The sequence below is a fragment of the Octopus bimaculoides genome, chromosome 1, assembly GCF_046866305.1.
Source record: "Octopus bimaculoides isolate indiv1 chromosome 1, ASM4686630v1, whole genome shotgun sequence".
Lineage (NCBI taxonomy): Eukaryota > Metazoa > Mollusca > Cephalopoda > Octopoda > Octopodidae > Octopus > Octopus bimaculoides.
In genome coordinates this window covers 168556279-168573913 of record NC_142928.1, presented here as the reverse complement: position 1 = coordinate 168573913, position 17635 = coordinate 168556279, and the positions used below count along the sequence as shown (strand labels likewise).

Here is a 17635-nt window from a genome sequence, read left to right as displayed (position 1 = left end):
TTCTATGAATATATTTTTGGTAGAAATTTTCTGTATGCTTCTGACATTTTCAGTTGAATTTATTCTGAAAATTAGTCCAGAAAGATTCTTTTTTCTTGATGTTCTCCATATTTAGTTTCAGCTAAATCATTTGTATTTTTGTCAAAATAGGCAGCTAATTATAGTTTATTTTTAACTGTAAGCTCACGTGCATGCGCTCGCACACACACACAGTGATACATTATTTAATTTGATATTATTTGATTATTTTTGTTTGTAGATAGATGCCACTACTTTAAAGGTATACATAACTCATCTAGTTTTTATTTATTCTTATTTGATATTAGAAACTACATAAAATATTACTTTTGGTTTGGGGATTTTAATTACTCTCTCCTGCTGACTGGGTTTTTTTTTTTTTTTCCCTTTCATTTTGTATCTTTGAAGCATGAAATATGATTCAAATTATTTTAAGGCATCATTTTAATCAAATTTCAAATCCACTCTTTTGAAGGTTTAAAGGTTTCAAATTTTTCTTTTCTCTGGATATTGTATTATAATTGAACTGAAATATTAGTTATATTTTAGCTTAACTAAATTATACAGTTTGGTCATGTAGCATCCTTATTAGACTAAACAAAAAATACTTAAAGGAATGACTAAGATACTTGGGGATGCCTGCTGCATGAATTAACAAATCATAACTTGAGTTACTTTAAATTATTCTATTTCAGACATTACCCAGTGCTTACTTATTTCAATTCATTTGATGGCTATTGCTCAGTTACAATTGGCAATGGGAAATTGAATGATCAGTGAATTTTGCTGCTGCTTCAGAAATTCTCTTGCCTTGTCTCTTGTTTGTCAGACAAGAAATGGAGTGGAATAACAGAACTGGCTGAGAGTGAACTTATAATATTTAGTTCCATTGCATTCTTTTACATTCTGAGTCTAAATTCCACTTGCATCATTTTTGTTTTTCATCTCTCACTCAGAATTTGTAGCAGAAGTACCAGGCTGATTCATTGACATTATTCTATTTCTCTCCCAGCTTTTGTATTTGAATTTATTTCCTTAGGTTCTTGAAACAAATTGCCAGCTTATAGTTTATGTTTTTAAAGTTAAATTTATAATCAGTAAAAATGCTGGTTGGTAGTTTGCATCATGAAATATTTCCTACTTAATTATGAACATTGATATCGGGATAAGTGATTAATCAAAACAGAAAACAAAGAAATATAATGAAATACAATGATGATTTACTTTTATGAAAACAATTTATGTTGACATTTTGAAAATAATTCATTTCAATTTTAAAAATTTTATCTTTTGGTGTTGGTTTTTTGACTTTGTAGATTAGGTGTTGGCTCATTTTTCATTTGAATATAAAACATTGACTGCTTTTATTACATGTTCATTAAACTGTACTTACTTAGATAGCCATAGAAAACATTTTCAATTTTTCATCCATGTAAGAAGTCAACTGGCAATTGTAGGTCTGCCTTTCCTGGTTATGAAATCAATAAAATGTCATTCCAACTTAGAAGAGGTTAACCTCTTAAATATTTGAATACTGCTGTGTAGAGTAAAATTAGATTGGAAGGTAACTTTAAGCCCAAATTATTAATTAACTAGAATATTTCTGCATTATTTTTAATTCAGTTTTCATTATTACATATTGTTATTGCTAATGTACAACTGCTGAAACAATTGCTTTATAAATAGTTTTCAACCTTGTCATCCTGTTGAAAAAACATGACAGCTATTCTTATTTCTATTATAAATTTGGGTTTTGCTTTCTAGGGATTTACATTTTGTTTTTATTGTTTTTAGACACTTCTCACTCCTCAAGGGAACTTCTACACCAAACTTGGACAACAATGTGTTGCAGCTGGTTGTAGTGTTGATCTGTTCTTGTTCCCTAATTCTTATGTTGATATAGCTACCATTGGTGAACTGTGTCGTCTTACTGGTGGCAACATGTACAAGTACAGTTATTTCCAGGTAAGCAGTTTTGCTAAGGATTATGCTTTCATGTCTATGTCTGAAGTATTTTTATTGCACTTTAAATGCATTGCATTTTATATATGTACTTTACCCTCATTACTTTTATAAAATAATAAATATATACTAATACAACAGTTCTGGTCTTTTGTCACCAATAATTTATTTGCACATTTTGTTAGCACAGCATAAATAAGACAGTATTCTATATGGCATGTGTGTTTGTATCATTACAAATGTCAACTTGATAGAAAATGTTGGTACTTTTTTTTTGATTTGTTGTATTTGAAGGAAGAGGCAGTACTTCTGGCCTTCACAGGCCCTCCTGGACCAGTGAAATTAGTACAGTTAATATTCTTCTTGATATTATGAAGTACATAAAGCAGTGGAATGACCTTAACATTTGAGCATATTTCAGTCATTTAATTGCCATATGTCTTATTCCTGAATATGTATGTCATGCCAAGCCAAATTCAAACTAGCAATCTTTTATTTCTAAATAAGCAGCAACAATATCTATGACACTAACATATGTAATATCTTTGATAGATTTGTCCATTTAAGTTTTTGTTTATTGTCCATTTTCATTAATCCAAAAATACAATTAATGACTCACAAAGGTTAGATTTTAGAATAAATTAAACAATATCAAGACTTCTAAGTATGGTACTTTCAATAGGCTGGCAGAGTAAACATCTCATCCTTTCCTTTTTATATTTTGATTTGTTTCCATGATTTGGCTTTATTTTTATCATAATTTTTTATTAAAAGCCTTCCATCACTAGACATCAGTCACTCTTAGATGTCTCTTATCTCTAATTTATTTGTTATTATTTTGTTGTATTCTCTGTAAAGTTAATGAGTTATGCACAGCTGTAATTTCACAGATCTTCATTTTTATCCCATCTACATTTGTGACAAAATTTTTCATATTTTGCAATTATTCTTCTAAATTCAGAACTTTTAAAACCTTTTGTAAAAATCGCTGCTATTTATTTGTTTTTAATTCTAAAGCTTTTAAAAGTGAGATTATTGAAAGCCTATTTACCGTTTCTTGCTTTATTTTTGAAGGCTGAGCAGGATGGAGAAAGATTCATGAATGACTTAAAGAGAAATGTCTGTCAAATTGCTGCATTTGATGCAATTATTCGAGTAAGAACTAGCACAGGTACAGTTTCTTCAGAGATTTTTTTTTGTTCTTATTATTTTTCTTTCACAAGAACTGTTGAAAACAATTTTCAAAATCCTGTCAAATTCTTTACAGTATTCATTCATTTTCCATGTTTTTTTTTCTGTGCTTTGTAAGACTTGGATGAATCTGTTGTTTACGGTATTGTTTTATACTTGGATGTTCTACCTCATGCTAATCCTTACCTATACATGGCCTTGAAGGTGCAAGGTGACCAGATGGTTGGTTGACAGGCGAAACTGATCACAATACCACCTGTCACACTTTCGTACAAGTGATCACAAATACACACACACACACACACACTCATATTTATGTGTGATGGTCTTTCGGTTTCTGTCTACTGAATCCACCTGCAAACCTTTTGATGGCTTGAGGCTATAGTAGAAGTTAACTTACCTAGGAGCCATGCATTGGGTCTGAACTCTAAACCATATGGTTGGGAAGCAGACTCAACCATACTCAAAATCTAAAAGTTTGTTTGCTATGTTCCTCATATGCTTTCATTATTTAATACCACTTAGACAATATATGAAATATTTTTGCCAGGTATCAGACCAGTTGATTTCTTTGGTAATTTCTACATGACAAATGCCACAGATGTAGAATTGTCTGCAATTGACAGTGACCAGTCCATATCTGTTGAAATAAAGCATGATGATAAATTGGACCCAGCTGATGGAGCATATGTTCAGGTAAAAGCATTGCATTCTAATTTGAGAAGTAACAGGGAATTCATCTAAAATCATCATCATCATCATCATCATCCTTTAACATCTGTTTTCCATACTAGCATGGGTTGGACAGTTTGACCAGAGCTGGCAAGCTGAAGAGCTGCACCAGGCTCCAGTCTGATTTGACCTGGTTTCTACAGCTGGATGCCCTTCCTAATGCCAACCACTTCACAGTGTGTGCTAGGTGCTTTTAACGTGGCACAAGCACTCAACTCTTGGAGGCCAATCCTTTTCACCAGGGTGTGTACCTTAACACTTGTGCTGTAAAGGACGGACTTTCTAACTGACATTGCAAATAAAATTTGGAATGCTAAATTGTCATTCATCATCATTTTTATATCCACTTTTCCATGCTAATATAGATTAGGCAGAAGGACTTCTTGGGTTAATCTTATATGGCCAAATGGCTATCCTGATGCCAACTTTTTTAATTCTCTTGTATAACACACAGAGGTATAGTATACATATTCTAAAACCAGAATGAATATACTTATTAATTGCTGTTTCTTGTATCACGTTCATTAACTAAATGGACACTTGCTGATAATAGTTAAATCATGAAAAGTTATAACCATATATTTTTAATATTGATACTTGAGTTCAACATTTTACTGTTGTTTCTCTTAGCTGGAGACATTCTCTTAAATGTTTTATTAATCATAACCCTAAAAAGCAAGAGTTGTAGACAGGATGTAATCATTGGTATTCTAAGGTAACAGATTTGAACTTTACTCATTTTTGCCAGCAGATCTCCTCTAGTTTCCTTGGATTCTTTATTTTTTTAAATTATTTTAATTTTATGATTTTTCTAACTGAATTTGAAATTTTGAGTGCTAGAATATTGTAGTCACTTTAGTTGGGCAGATTTACTATTATTTTATTGTCCTTGGTGGATTTTAAACACAGATACAAACTTAAATACTACCTGGTGCTTCTCTTTACTCTTTTACCCTTTTGACTTTGAAGATTGTTCCCTATTCAAGTGGTACTAATATGTCTTAAATACATATGTAGTCAAAAGTTTTCAAGAGATACTATAGATTAGTTTAGGCTATTATCTGTCTAAAGACATGGGTGCACACTATATTGCATTAGCCTATGTAACATTTTAGAAATATAAGATTGCACATCATTTTATGTCCACTTTTCACCCTACCCATGACAGCATGGAAAGTGGCTGTTAAACGATGTTCAGATGACAGATAATGGCTTAAACTAACAATTTACTTCTGAACCTCAGAAAAGTGATCCAGTGGGAACACAGCAGGGTTTGTAGTATATTCAGTTTTTAATCAAGATGACAAGAATAATTAAGTACTTTACCTAAAGGTGAAATTCGAGCAGTATGTAGACTCACCATATTGAAGATTTTTAATGCTTAATCCACTTAACCTTTTAGTGTTTAAACTGGTCATATTCAAATATTCTACCTCTTTTATATTTAAACAAGCTAACTGTAGCCTATCACAACCACACTATAATGTCATTCTAATAATAAGCAATCACATCATTGCAATCTTGAAGCTATGAGATAAGGCATGGTTTATTTAAAACAATGTGAATAGATAAGCATTATATTTTGTATTAAGTAATTTGTGTGCATATCCCTTGTATGGATATGCACACACATGCACATACATGTAACATTTGTTTTTTTTTTATCTTTTCTTCAGGTTGCAATTTTATACACAAGTGTTGGTGGCTTTAGAAGACTAAGAATTCATAATCTTTCTTTAAATTGCTGCACACAGTTTGCTGACATGTTCAGAAATTGCGAATTAGATTCTTTGATAAATTTCATGGCTAAACAAGGTTAGTGACTTCAGTCACTTAATTTTCTTACAAATAGCCTTTTCAATTTTTCTAAAGTTATTTTCCGAGAGTCCTCTTAAAATTCCAATTTACACTATATTTTCATGTTTCATGAATTATTGCAGCAATAAGAAACATCTTGAACAGCACGCCAAAACTAGTCCATGAGAACATGGCCAACCAAGTAGCTCATATTCTTCATTGTTATCGAAAGAATTGTGCAAACCCATCTTCAGCTGGTCAACTCATTCTACCAGAATGTATGAAACTATTGCCACTTTATGCCAACTGTGTTATCAAAAGCGATGCAATTCAAGGAGGTAAGAGACTTTCTTTTTAGTAGTACATTTAGTGTCTTAATTTCAAGCAATGCATGTATAGATTACTCATTTACTAATTTTGGGGCCATGGTTATGTTAGGCCACCATCATTTTTATTATTATTATTCAAATTAATTAATATGTTAATTTTTTCAATATGTTAATTGGTAGGGATCTGGATTAAACGTATTTAATTTTGTCAGTCTACCTTTTAATTTTAAATCCTGCCAAAGTTGACTTTGTTTTTCATCCCTCCAGGACTGATACAACATGTATCAGTCATTTATTGAGATAAGTTTAATTGACTGTACCTCTCACCTGTAGATTGTGGTTTAACCAGTGTGAGAAATCTATAATGTTATAATTAAGCTAAACTTTGTTTACCTATAAGTGGTTGGATATATTCTTTTACAAAATTTTTGATATATTTTACCAAATAAATAATGTTTAGATCATTGATTGACTTTGATCAACCATGGTTGGGCTAGATTATCCGAGAAGAACTGGAACACAGGGAAATGAACCCAAAATTTCAAATTGGATGTGCCATACTTCAGTCTGCTCTGGGCCATGTTACATTTACTGTCATGTATTATATGACAGCATGGCTTTATTGCACTGGTTTAGATTGAAGCAGTAAACAATTAGTTAAGTGTGTCAACTGAATTAAACATCATCATTTCTGTGTAAATGTAAGCTCAAAAGTCTTTATGTCTCTATTTAGTTGAAAGTAAATTAACATATTTTAAATGTATCATTGTGAGCCATTGTGTCTAGATAATGAGGCTTTTGTTCAGTCTGTTAAAGGTTCATGTTTTTTAAGTAGTGCACTTTTTTTGAAACACTAATTACTTTTGTTATGCAGCTGATAATGGAAACCTCTCTCATTTAAAATAAGTGACATTAGATAGTCCTCCCAGTGCACTCAGCATATTAGTGGGATATCACTAAGACAAGGAAATAAGTTTAAGTATCTAGGGGCTATATTCACAAGTGATGAAAGGCAGTAGGCTGAATTGGGTGCTCGAATTGCAGGTGCTGGCACAGTAATATGCCTGCTCCGGCATTTGATCCTCAGAAGAGAAGAGGTTGGTTAAAAAAATCCAAACTTAGTGTCTTCAATTCAGCTTTTGAGCCTATTTCATCTATGATCATAAACGTTGAGTAATGACTGAAAGAGTATGATCATAAACACAAGCACCCGAAATGAGGCTCCCTTGAAGGGGAGTAACATTACCCAGTGGGATGTATAGCCTGGAGATCAGGGAGTGTCTCCAGGTTGAACTACTACTTTTCCAGATTGAAATGTTACAGTTCCAGTACTGTGGACATGTGATTAGAATGTTGCAGGAAAGAATCACTAGACGGATTCTTTAAGCCATGCCATTCAGCATGAGACCTTGAGAGTAGACCAAGAATGAGATGGATGGATAACATCGAAAGATTCAGTTGGTCACATTTGGGAATCCAGAATAACTTCTAATAAAATCTTATGAAGAAGGTACCTGAGGACTCCATCCCTGTGTTCCTTCCAGGAAAAGTGAGCAGAGAAGATAGGTGAATGAATGGCATTAGAAAGGACATCCAGACTTGAGAAAAACAAAACAATTCATGAAAAAATGACATATTTTACTCAATCAATCCACACACATCAGCATGAAGAATGGAATGTGTGAAAATGAAAAAGAGAAAAAAAGTAAATTTTTTGTTGTATCTTGGGAAGGACATTATGCCATTAATAAGCACATGCACTTCTTTTATTGCTATTAGTTAATTAGTTAGCCATTTAACCAACTAACTGATCAGTTGTTTGATTAATCATTCAATCACTCAATCATCTAGGTCCATCATAGTCCTTTTGTCAATATTTGTGACCTCATCAATGATGTGATTAATCTAACAATTGATTAGTAAATTGGTTTACAAATTGACTTGCAATAATGAAAGAAGTGAATTAGAACCTATGTATGTATGTTTTTTATGAGCAATATGACCCTCTCAAGGTACAACAAAATCTATTTCAACATACTATTTCACATCAAGAATCTTGCAAACCTAGTACAGAAACATAAATCACCTTGAATTATAGAGATTTGTGACTTTACGAGAATGACCTTTGAATATACACAAAGATGACTTCTGTAAGGGAAAGACATATTGAGCAGAATGAATCTTGTGTATATTAATTGTACTTATTTTGTCAGATTTCCTCCCATTGTCCTTAAGTTGAAGGCAAGATCAACTCTGTCAGGATATGAAATAAAATATTTAGATATATTGAACATATAACAGAAAGCATTCATTTTTGGCTTGCATTCAATTCCACATATGAAGATTCACTTAGAGCCCGTTTACTTTTCAGTTAGATCAATATTATTGTGGTAATAAATTACTAATGTGACTATTCATTTTCTGACAGGCTCTGAAGTTCCAACAGATGATAGAAGTTACTGCTTGTTGTTGTTAAATGCAATGGATGTTAAATCAACTAATGTATTTTTCTACCCTCGACTTCTTCCTCTGGTAAGTTAACTATGGCCACTTGCTATATCCTTTATTCAGTCTTTTACAATATTTTATTATACACTCTTAGGCATTTGATATTCTGTTCTAATGTTCTTAATTAATTTACTAGCCATGATTTACATTAATATTTTCTAAATTGAACCCAAAAAGTATCCTCTTATGCAATCACTTGATCTGCAACTGTTAGCAGACAAATGTCTCTCAAGTGACTTGCGACTATCTTCAATAATTCGATTTTAACAACAGTATGCAATGCTAAGCACAATATGCAAATGGTAAAAAATTGACAGTATAACACCAAACATGAGATAATGAAGACTGCACAAACTAGACAAAAAGAAAATGGTAAAAGTAGAAATATCCAAGCACCAGTGTTCACACACTTGCAAATAGTATGTGCTGTGTGTGGTTAGATAGTTTGCTTTGTAAACATGCGATTCTGATTTTAATCCCATTGCACAGCATCTTGGCCAAGTGTTTTCTGTCAGAGCCAAAGGTTGAATAATAACTTTGAATGAAATTTAGTTGATAGCAATTATGTGGAAAGGGGTTTATGTGCTTGTGTATAATATATATAAGTTACTAAACAATGAAAACAGACATATGAATCAAACACCACACAAAGTAAAAAAAAAAGCTGTTGGAAAACCGATTATAGCAGCAACTCCATCACTTCCTAGGGATATCTGAAAAACGAATTTTTATATTCTGAAATATTATATCAGACTATGGGTGATTAAATTACAACAGTTATTATAGTCCATTGTTGTTATTATAGTGCATCTGATGAAGCCATAAAAAAAAATCATAACAGTTATACAAACATAGCTAAACAAGCTGCAGTCTTATACCAGTGACTTTCAGTAAATTTAAAATACTTAACGCACTACATCCCTTTTGCAATAATTGAAAAAACGAAAAGTAAAGCTAGAACCCCAAAACAGGGTCTTCTCAATCTTGAGTTTAAACTCCAATAAGTTGGAATACTTGAATTTATGATACTTCTAATATTCATTCTCTCATTGTTTTGTTATTTTGAAGGAAAGAAATTCTTGTACAGTTTTAGTTTGATTGTGATTAGCTTCTGAGTATGTGTCCACATAAATTATGCTGTCAAAATTCTTTGGAATCTAAAGCTAAATTGAAAGTTCTATAACATATATAGAATCCACTAAAAAGATTCCACAAATATAACACATTTGAATGTATGTATTAAAGACAAAATCAGCAACATAAAACTCACTAGTATAATAAGGGAATGCATTCTGCTACATTACACACCCATGGTTGGACAGTTTAAGTGATTCCAATAAGTTACAGAGCTGTGTTGTGCTCCAATAACAGCTTTGGTTTGCATTTTATAGCTTTTCCCTAATACCAACTACTTTACAGTGTGCTTGTTAAAAAAATATATATTAGCAACAGAAAATAGCATTAATACCGAGAGATAATATTCATCCCCACTTAAATGTAAATGTTCTTTTAGAATAAACTATATTACGGTAGATACCATGAGAGAAACTCTCATGTTGGCTTTTGAAGCAAAATGCACTCTTGTTTATATTGCTAGCAGGGAGATAAATCCCTGCCACCTCCAGCTCTGAGACCACCAGATCACATGATTTCGACCTTCTTTGGTCTTGTCAACGATGGACACTTGACTGCTACAGAAAGCAGCGACTCATCTCCCTGCCAAAACATCCACATTTAAGTGGGGATAAAAATTACTTTACAGTGTGTACTGGGTGCTTTTTTTTGTACTGCTGGCAAAAATTCTAACATTGTACAATACATTACAGGAAGCACACAAGATGACTCAATAATATCAAACTAAACTATCTGTATATCCTAAACAACATACACTAACATCAATATAGCTTACTAAACTAACTGCAGTAACTTCTATCCATCTACCTTTTTCACTTCCATACACCTATCACAACCACATGTTAAACATCTATAAAATTTCATCTTTAAACTTGCCCATCATCATTATATATCAGTGAACAAAAAAACTTTACAAACATCTAAAAAGCCCAGTGGAGCCATTTCCAACAAGGGACTAATTCAGTCACAATATACAAACTATAGCACACCAATTTTACTAAGTAATATCATAAACTAATACAACCATAACTGCACAACACTCAACCTGATAAAAACAAGAGACAGTTTCAAAGAAAACATGGGGACATCATATACAACAGAAATAGAACTCAGCATTGAGTTACTAAACAATGAAAGCAGTCATGAATCAAATACCTCACAGTGATTATTGGCATCAAAGTCACAACCATTCACTATAGCATATTACTTCAAATACATATTCACTCTCCAACAGTAAACCGACTCCCTAATTAAATATTTCTTCAAATCAGTCACCAAAATCCATACAAAATGTTTGATATACATCTTTTACTTAGTTCATTACTTAGTTCTTTCTTCAATGAAATATGAAAAAACCTGATGTTCAACAGTATTACCAAAAATTAACTTTAAGTGCCTACAGAAATAACCAAAGTCCTTAACCTTACAACTACTGTGCCACTGATTAGATACTAAAAGTTATTCCTTGCTTGTACCACTATCTATTTTCCAGCTTATCTGACCATAATGAAACAAGATCTTGTGCTAACATTTTAAGAACATGGTATTTATCTTACAGTGAATTTTCTTATTTATTTTTATTGATCAAATGGCTACAGTATTCTTTATATTTCCATGGTTGAAGGTTTTTTTCTTCTGATGCTAATTGCTTTAGTAAATTAAAACTGCCTCTCAGTTCTTTGAAAGGGGTCATTTTTTTGCTTTAGTTTTCAACCTAAAACCTCAACTATCTCAACTTGACATGCAGTTTTGTTTGACAATGAATAGAAATAGTGTTTCTTACTGTTTAATTTCAGTCTTTTGGTTGATTTAATTTCCTTTCCTGCAGGTAGTAGTTTCAAATAAATGTTATTTTTGTTTTTCAGCATCATATTGATGAATCAATATCAGATGAATTGGTTGAAGACTATTTACCAAAAGCTGTACGGTGTTCCCTAGAAAGGCTTGATGACAATGGAATTTATTTCCTTGGTATGTATGGTATCAAACAATGTAATCTCAACATGACCCTACCATCTCTACAATGCCACAACATAGCTATATCTCTACAATGCCACAACATTGCCCTTCCTACTCAACAATGATATATTTGATCTCTTTCTGAAATTGCATGACACCACTCTGTCCACTCTACAATTTCACTTGACCCCCATCTTATAGAATGCTGAATAACCATTCTATTTGCACATCACCATATCCTCCCACAATACCACATCACCATGTCCTCCTACATCATCATATCCTTCAACAATTCCTCATCATCGCCCTTTTTTTTTTTTTTTACAATATACCATGACTTTGTAATTATAGAACATATATCTTTAACATCTTTAAGTTGGTACCCTGTTTCTGTACCAAAAACTTTTAATCAATCTCCATTAATTAACAGCTAACATTAACTCGAAATAATGTACCTTGCTTAAAAATACAATATTATGTTATAAAGCAAAGTTTGAGCCCATGTCTTCTTGGTCAGTAATCAAGCTGCTGTCTCCCCCATGCTATACTGTAATGCAACTTTAAACATTATAACAATGTTAGAATTTATTCAACACTTTAAACAAAATATATTAACTCATTAATAATTTGTAAATTTCATATGTTTTTGGATATTAACCTCTACTGCAGTGCTTTAGACCTTTTATTATCATATTTTTATTGAAATACAGTTTTTGTTTCTATTAATTTTAAATATAAAGAAGGAATTTAGTAAAATAACTTTCTCATTATTATGCTAGTGTTTGGAACATGATTTGACATGAAATTTTGATGGACAGTTTTAACTTAAACCACTTCAAAGCAAAAAGTTTCTATCATAGGACCAAAGGAAGTTTCAGATAGGTTGGAATCAAAAGAGTTAAAGTAGGTGCTGCATTACTGACCACATAGTCATGAGTTCAAAATTTACTACAGCCAATAAATAATCTGTGCATTACCTTTCTAAACCTGACTGACTGACACAAGTTACATGTTGGATGATTAACAGTTACATGCACACTTTGCTATTAGAATACTTGCGCCAACAATATGCAAAGATTTGAATTTTTTTTAAAAATCGTCCAGTTCTGAGTGTAAAACTATTAGTGAAAACAGAATCACAGTAACAATACCTTTATTGTGAAGGAATGCTAATCATAAAGCCATGAATTCAAACCTTATAACAGTCATTGTGATGTCCTTTGACTAGCTTGTATAACACTACTCGCCTTAGTTTGCCAGGCTGATGATAACGACATTTTCCACTCTTGCCTCACAATCAAGTAGCTACCAGTAAGAAGGACATTCAGTTCTATAAACAACTGCCACAGCACTAAATAAATATATCTATTTTCTGGCAGAAAGAGACTATTTTTACCTTCAAAATTTCAGTTGCATTTAGGGATGGTCTGGCATGAATAAATAGAAGTTATTTTCCAGGAATATGGCACAAATAGATCCAAAGACAGTTTTTGGTGATAATAATAATAATAATAATAATAATAATAATAATAATAATAATACTGGTTTCAAACTTTGGCACAGGGCCAGCAGTTTTAGAAGGCAGGGAGGAGAAGTCAGTTACATCAACCCTACCTTCTCTCATCCCCAAAGTACAAAACTTCTACTTATCTTATCAACCCTGAAAGGATGAAAGGCAAAATCAACCTTGGTGGAATTTGAGCTCAGAACATGAAGATAAATGAAATGCTGCTTAGCATTTTGTCCAGTGTGCTAACAGTTTTGCCATCTTGCAACCAGTAGTAGTAGTAGTAGTAATAATGGTAATTTATTGTTAGTAGTGTTATCAAGCTATTACATGCTACTTTTGTTAGCAGGAAAATTGTCTTGAGGCTTTGTAACAAGAGGTCCTCTCAAATCTCGAGACTCTTTCTTAGGATTGCACTTTTCTGCAGGTTGACAGTGCATGCCTTAATTTCATCCTCTTAGGGAGCAGTTGAGTGTTATCTGTCACAATTTCATCTATCTCACTAGACCTTGATACTTTTCAATTTTTTTTTGTATCAACTCTGTTATCATATGATTTAACAAAGTCTATAATCTTACACTGTTTTATTTTGGATTTTTTCTGTTGTCTGCTGTCATATCTAGTCCACCTGCTTCAATTTTAAGATCAGTCTACATAAGAAATCCCATAAACCCTTGTAATTATTATTCCCCATCTCTGCCTCTGGTTCATATTCATACCACTTTGAAACCACACATTTAGCTAATACCCCAATGCCCTCTTTTACTGATAGTTATGCCTGTATTTATTCTCTTCCTCTGTTAGCTTACTGCATTCGCTTAAGAGATAGAATATCTATCCCCCTGTGAATTTTCGTATTACCAGATGATTCATCTCCGCATTTTAGTTCTACTTCCCATGATTTCAGTTCTTTTCTAAATAAAAATCTGTTAATCTTCTCATTGATCCCAAGTGTTCTCAGGAACGCCAAGAACCAACAGCGTGAAACATTTATCATTGGCTTTCTTATTATCTATCTAGCCAACATTCAAGTTCTTTCTCATTCATACCTCACTATTATGTTATTAATATACAACAGATCAATAGTTTCCATTAGTATTATTATTATTATGGTAGCAAGCTGGCAGAATCGTTAGCATGCTGGGCAAAATGCTTAACTGCATTTCATCTGTCTTCAAGTTCTGAGCTGAAATTCCATTAAGGTTGACTTCAGCAGCAAGTTGGCCAGCTGGCAGAATCATTACAGTACCAGACAAAACACTTAGCAGCTCTTTTTATGTTTTTATGTTCTGTGAGCAAAAATCAAGATCAACTTTGTTTTTCATCTTTTGAGGGTCAACAAAATAAAGTACTAGTAAAGCACTGGGATCAGTGAAGTCAACTTGCCCCTCTCCTCAGTTGCTCACCTTGTACCAAAATTAGAAAAAAATTATTATATAAATTTTCATATATGAAGAAAAAAAAATCGGTCTATGAAAAAGTTGATTGTAAAGCAAAGTAGACATGATTACAGTGAAAACAAGATTATTCTTTACTTAATGTGGGAGATAGGTTCAAATCTTTCATTAACTATTGCACTGCTTGTTTCACCTTAACAGGAAAGCTGGAAAAATTCAGTTGCATGAAAGACTTACATGTCTAACAACAACATGGTCACAGTTTCTTGCTGATATTGAAACATGACTAGAACACATTCTTTAAAAGAACATATGTGTACACACATGCATCTCACACATATCTAAATATGCATTTGGGTGCATAAATCGAGGGGGGAAGTTACTGAACATATGCTGTGTAACTTATTTATATATTTATTCATTTGGAATTGATGATTTACTTCTTTGCTATTGTTTCTTATGTTTATATGTTCACTTAAATGAATATGTAGTAGTAGGAGACCAGTTATCAGCTCCAATGAATATAAACATATATACATATATATAAACACACTCACACATACACACAGGTTTGTATATCTACATAGACATCTTTGTATATGTGTGTGTGTGTATATATATATATATTTATGCTACTTGTCTTGTTTTCCATTTGTTTCTCTCATTGCTTGCATACCCAAGTTTGTCTTCGTATTTCATATTGTTTACATATTTCGTATTTCATGTTATTTACGTTTTGTGATGTCCTGTACCCATAAATGCATATATATATATATATATATATATATATATATATATATATATGTTATTTATATTATATGATTGAATGCCACGCATCCATTTCTAAGTAAGTTTATCTTAATTTTGATGCGACTCTACCCTGTACTGTTCTCTCTCATCCTTTCTCTAATTCTTTTTTCTCCCCTTCACTGTTTTCTATCTGTTCATCTCTCCTTCTCCTTGCTTACACATGACCAATGTCCATATTTCTTTTCCTTCAGTCTGTCATACAGACTAGACACACTCTTATCTGTCTCCTCTTCTATCTTTTCTGTTGTCAAAGACAATATTCCTACAGCATTCACTACCTTATCTTGTCTGGCCTAACGGCCCTCCATGTTTGTTGTATGTCTTCTCTGTCCTGTTTTTGTTACCAACTTTGACCCTCCGCAAATCCCAAATTTTATTTTGCTTCGCAGGAGCAACTGCCTTTTGGAGCCTCGTATTATCGTTAAATGCTCGAAATGAGTAGTAGATGGACAGCCAACAACTGATGAAGGGTCATTCTTTATGTTACTTGTCTTGTTTTCCATTTGTTTCTCTCGTTTGCATACCCAAGTTTGTCTTTGTATTTCATGTTTATGTTTTGATGTCCTGTACCCACATATGCATATATATATATATATATATATATATATATATGTATGTATGTATCATCTTGTTTGTGTTTTTAAAGAGTTTTATTATACCTTTGTTTCTTTCTGTTCTGTTCACAGAAAATGGATTAACAATGTACTTGTGGCTTGGCCACAATGTAAGTCCTGAATGGGTGCAAATGGTGTTTGGAGTACAAAGTGCTGCCCAGATCGATATTGACAAAGTACTTCTACAATTTCAGTCTAATTGCTCTTCTCTTTTCAGATGCTTTGGAAAACTGTGTGTATGGTGTGGAAGAAAGTGTCTGTTTGTGCTCCAGTTTTAGTTAGATTTATAACTAATATACCTGTTTTAAAATTTATTCTAGGCACATTAAGTTCATGAATTTATTGAAAGAAAAAAAGATTGTCTTTTTAATTTAAGTGGCTTTAATTCTCTAACAATTTCAACAATAAAAAATTGTACATATCTTGACAGTCACCTCACTTCTCTCCCTCTTGTTTGGTGTGGAAAGACAAGAAGCAGTGCCTATGACCTTTCCTCTCAGATTGGGGAAGTAGATGCAGTTGATGCTCAGCTTGATTGCTAACCTGGAGGGGGAAATGTGGGCAGAGAGTGAATTCTGAAGTGCTTCAATTGTCACAGATTGGATTGAGCAAAAGTTCATCAAGTGAAATAAATAAGTTTGTCATGAAGAAGATAAATCTAACATTTCAGACAGGACCCTTCATCAAAGAAAGATGAAATGATCACGAGAACATTTTGTCTTTCTCTGATCATGTGTGCTGTCGAAAATGTCTTCATAACAAACTGATTTATTCCACTTTGTAAAAGTTTTCTACTAGCTATTTGCTAATGTAAACCTTCATCAGTTTCTTCATGTTTCACTGTTCAATTTGGAGTTGGAAATGCCTTTCAGTATTTAGTTCTGTCTCTCTGTGTCCACTTTTAGGGGTTAACTTATTGTGAGGGCATGATAAAGTAAGTGCTTGTAATAGACCAACTTGATTCACTCAAGTAAATCTGTTGCTGAAATTATTTGTGATTTATATCTATAGAAGTAATTGTATATCAGTTAAGAGAAAATAAGAATCTTTGATAAAACATCGATAGAAATAAATATATTCCCTTTGAACAACTGAAATTATGCCTTTTAAGAAATTATTATTAGGTAGAGAGCTTTTAGTTCATTTATATGTTCATGGTTTGTCAAGACAAATTAATTTTGACCCTTTTTTTAATTGTTTTACTTTGTACCTTTAGGAAAGGAATGTACAACACTCTTTGTTTCATGTCCTTTATATATTTTGAGTAATTATTAATGACAGGTGACATGTTGCTGGTGTGACCCAGTTTCAATGCCTAATTGACTGCTTTAAGTTATTTATAGTCTTTGGGAAGGTCACACTGTCGATTCTTCCTAAAAAATTGCCCCCTTTTTTTTAATATATATATTTATGGAAGAAACTTATGGTTTGTTTAGTGTCATCTGAACCCTGGTGAAGCTGTCTTTTGAGGTGACCAGCTCACCTTTGGCTACATTGTCCAATATTTCCTTTATATTCTAATACCATAGTATGTGTGATTTAAGGGAGGTTTGGCTGCTGTTTCTAGCTAGTCAGCTGATGAGATAGTCTCTCTCTTAATGCTTGTTTGCTATTATTATTGATAGTATGAATGCGGTGTGACAGTAAGTTCTTATTGAATGGAATCTGCTACACACT

At 32.6% G+C, this 17635-nt stretch overlaps 1 protein-coding gene across 5 annotated transcripts in view; it reads left to right on the top strand.

Annotated features, from left to right (window-relative positions):
• Nucleotides 1-17635, top strand: part of LOC106869311 (protein transport protein Sec24C) — a 57459-nt gene that overhangs the window by 36339 nt on the left and 3485 nt on the right. For 3 of the 5 annotated variants that reach the window (XM_089362483.1, XM_014914999.3, XM_089362497.1), the window contains 8 exons: nt 1813-1983; nt 3055-3151; nt 3722-3867; nt 5580-5718; nt 5844-6038; nt 8458-8561; nt 11537-11642; nt 16031-16134. In XM_089362483.1, coding sequence (XP_089218609.1) covers nt 1813-1983; nt 3055-3151; nt 3722-3867; nt 5580-5718; nt 5844-6038; nt 8458-8561; nt 11537-11642; nt 16031-16134 — 1062 coding nt within the window. Of the gene's footprint in view, nt 1-259; nt 281-1812; nt 1984-3054; nt 3152-3721; nt 3868-5579; nt 5719-5843; nt 6039-8457; nt 8562-11536; nt 11643-16030; nt 16135-17635 lie in introns of all 5 variants that reach the window. The other 2 variants (XM_014914997.3, XM_089362490.1) reach the window with 1 other exon arrangement.